General features: G+C 37.5%; 1 protein-coding gene across 1 annotated transcript; it reads left to right on the top strand.

Moving 5' to 3' along the window:
- The first annotated feature begins 1310 nt into the window (after positions 1 to 1310).
- LOC115272560 (olfactory receptor 51G1-like) lies at positions 1311 to 2270 on the top strand. The gene has a single exon (XM_029915600.1). The coding sequence runs from the start codon at positions 1311 to 1313 to the stop codon at positions 2268 to 2270; it is 960 nt and encodes a 319-aa protein (XP_029771460.1).
- Positions 2271 to 2976: the final 706 nt, after the last annotated feature.

The raw sequence follows: 2976 nt of genomic DNA, 5'->3' as shown, positions 1-2976 counted from the left end.
ATTAGTAAAAGAGTTGAGTTCCAGTGACATCAAAAGGCTTCAGGATCAATAAAGCTGATGTAGCTCACAAATCAATTATATCAATGGGAAAAATAATAACAATTCATTTAAATAAAACTCTGGCCTGATTGCAATATAATTACATATAAATGAACCTTGGGTGGGGAATGTGAAATGGAAACCAAAATCCAAATACCAGTATTGAATAAGTGAGGTAAGTGGTATTCATCCTTGGAGGTTTGTGGGCTTTTGGTTCTCATTTAAACCCCTTTGAGGGTTTATTTATTTCCCTCTCAAATTGGTAACCACAATCACTAACATGTGCAATGTTTTTCAAGTATCCATTATAACTTATGATATGATTTGTTAGTCTTATAAGTTTTTTTCCATTGAAAAATGGATTTTTTAATGTATCTATCACCTAAACTTTTTCCAACATTCCCTCTTTTTTTAAATGTTTATTGATTTATTTTGAGAGAGAGAGAGAGAGAGCGAGCGAGCAAGAGAGGGGAGGGACAGAGAGAGAGAGGGAAGATACAGAATTTGAAGCAGGCTTCAGGCTCTGAGCTGTCAGTGCATAGCCCAACACAGGACTTGAATGCACCAATGCTTAACATACACAAAAATAAATGATAAATAAATGATGAATCTAAAAGTAAATAAACACATGGAGTCTGAGGACAGATACCATATGTTTGCACTCATAGGTCTAACAGGAGAAACCTAACAGAGTACCATAGGGAGAGGAAGGGAGAAAGAGAGTTGGGGAGAGTGAGGGACACAAATCATGAGAGACTATTGAATACTGAAAACGAACCATGGACTGAAGGAGGAGGAGGGGGAGGGAAGGGGGTGATGGTCATGGTGGAGGGCACTTGTGGGGAGAAGCACTGGGTATTATATGGAATCCAATTTGAAAATAAACTATTAAAAGATAAATAAAAGTAAATTAAAAAAACCAACTTATCAAAACATTAGTAAAAAGGATAGGACAATACATTATAAATTTAGAGGAGGAAAGAGTACCTGTGAATGACTCAAAATTCAGAATTAGTAGAATAAAAGATTGACAGAAGAAAACATAATTACCCTACACCTGTAAAAGTAATATATTGAAAAAGGGTGGTGATGTTGGGTTCTTTTTCAAAATATTTTTAAAAACATATAGACAATGTGTCTACAAAACAATAAGAGTAAAGAGAAAAACTAAAGTACAAACATGAGTTACAGTCTTCTCCATACTGTATGTTTTTCTTCCTTCTAGGAGCCCATATTTTTATGGTGGGAAAATGGCTACTTGGGTCAGACTCATGACAGCTTCTAACTCCAGTGTGGAACAGTCTGTTTCATTCTACCTCACTGGGATTCCTGGCTACGAGAATGTTAATCATCTTATTTCCATCCCCTTTTGTGTGTGCTACCTGATTGGAATAGTGGGCAACAGTGCAATCCTTCACATCATCCACATAGACAAGAGTCTCCACAATCCCATGTACTACTTCCTGACCATGCTATCCCTCACTGACATGGGCATGTCTATCTCTACCCTGCCCACAGTATTAAAAATCTTCTGGTTTGATAGTAGGGAGATTGAGATGAATGCTTGTGTAGTCCAGATGTATTTCATTCATACGTTTTCTCTGATGGAGTCAGCTGTGCTTCTAGCCATGGCTTTTGACCGCTATGTTGCCATTTGTAATCCTTTGAGGTATTCCAGCAAACTCACTCCACAGTGCACTATCTATATTGGGGCCTTCATTATAATCAGGTGTTCTGTTGTCCTCCCTATTATTCTTGTTCGTATTCCCACATTTTCCTTCTGTCACTCCCATGTTCTCTCCCACTCTTTCTGCTTGCATCAAGATGTCATCCAGTTGGCCTGTGATGACATCTCATTTAACATTTTATATGGCTTGTTTGTTGTTGCATTTTATTGGGGTGTAGATTCTCTAGGAATCTTGTTATCTTATGCTTTCATCCTCCATTCTGTGCTAGGCATTGCATCCCGGGGAGGGAAGCTCAAAGCCCTCAATACCTGTGCTTCCCACATTTGTGCTGTACTCATTCTATATGTGCCCATGATCGGACTATCCTTAGTGTATCGCTTTGCAAAACACTCTTCCCCCTTTATCCACATTATCATGGCCAATATTTACCTCTTAGTTCCACCAGTACTTAACCCAATCATTTATAGCATCAAGACAAAGCAAATTCGCCAAGGTTTCCTAAGGGTATTATCACCCAAAAGGGTTGAGCTTGCTCACACTTAGATGGGATAAGATCCTCTATTATTTTGACTTTTGTATCCATTTTCTTCATTCTGAAGATAACATATTTAGAATTTCTTGGACACATTTTGTGCATAATAATTACATGATAGGTGATAAATTCTACACGTCTCTGCAGAATGAAACCAGCCCACTTTTTTACACCATTCACAATAATGATTCAAAGTGGATAAAAGTCCTAAATGTGAGAGAGAAAACCATAATAATCCCATAGGATAAAACAGGCAGTGACTTCTTTGACTTTGCCCACAGCAACTTCTTATTAGACATATCTCAGGAGGTAAGGGGGAAAAAAGCAAAAATGAACTATGGGGACCCTCATCAAGATAAAAATTTTCTGCACAGTGAAGGAAACAAACAAACAAAACTAAAAGGCAACTTACAGAGTGAGAGGAGATATTTGCAAATGACATATTAGATAAAGAGTTAGCAAAATCTATAAAGAACTTATCAAACTCAATACTCAAGAAACAAATAACCCAGTGAAGATATGGGAAAAAACATGAGCAGACACTTTCCCAAAGAAGACATCCAGATGGCTAACAGACACATGAAAAGATGCTCATCATCACTCATCATCAGGGAAATACAAACCAAAACCACAATGAGATATCATCTCATACCTATCAGAATGGCTAAAATTAACAACTCAGGAAATAGATGTTGGCAAGGATGAGGAGAAAGGGGA

The sequence above is a fragment of the Suricata suricatta genome, chromosome 11 (genome assembly GCF_006229205.1).
Source record: "Suricata suricatta isolate VVHF042 chromosome 11, meerkat_22Aug2017_6uvM2_HiC, whole genome shotgun sequence".
NCBI lineage: Eukaryota > Metazoa > Chordata > Mammalia > Carnivora > Herpestidae > Suricata > Suricata suricatta.
The sequence above is the reverse complement of the archived record's forward strand: the minus strand, read 5'-3'. Positions and strand labels throughout refer to the sequence as shown.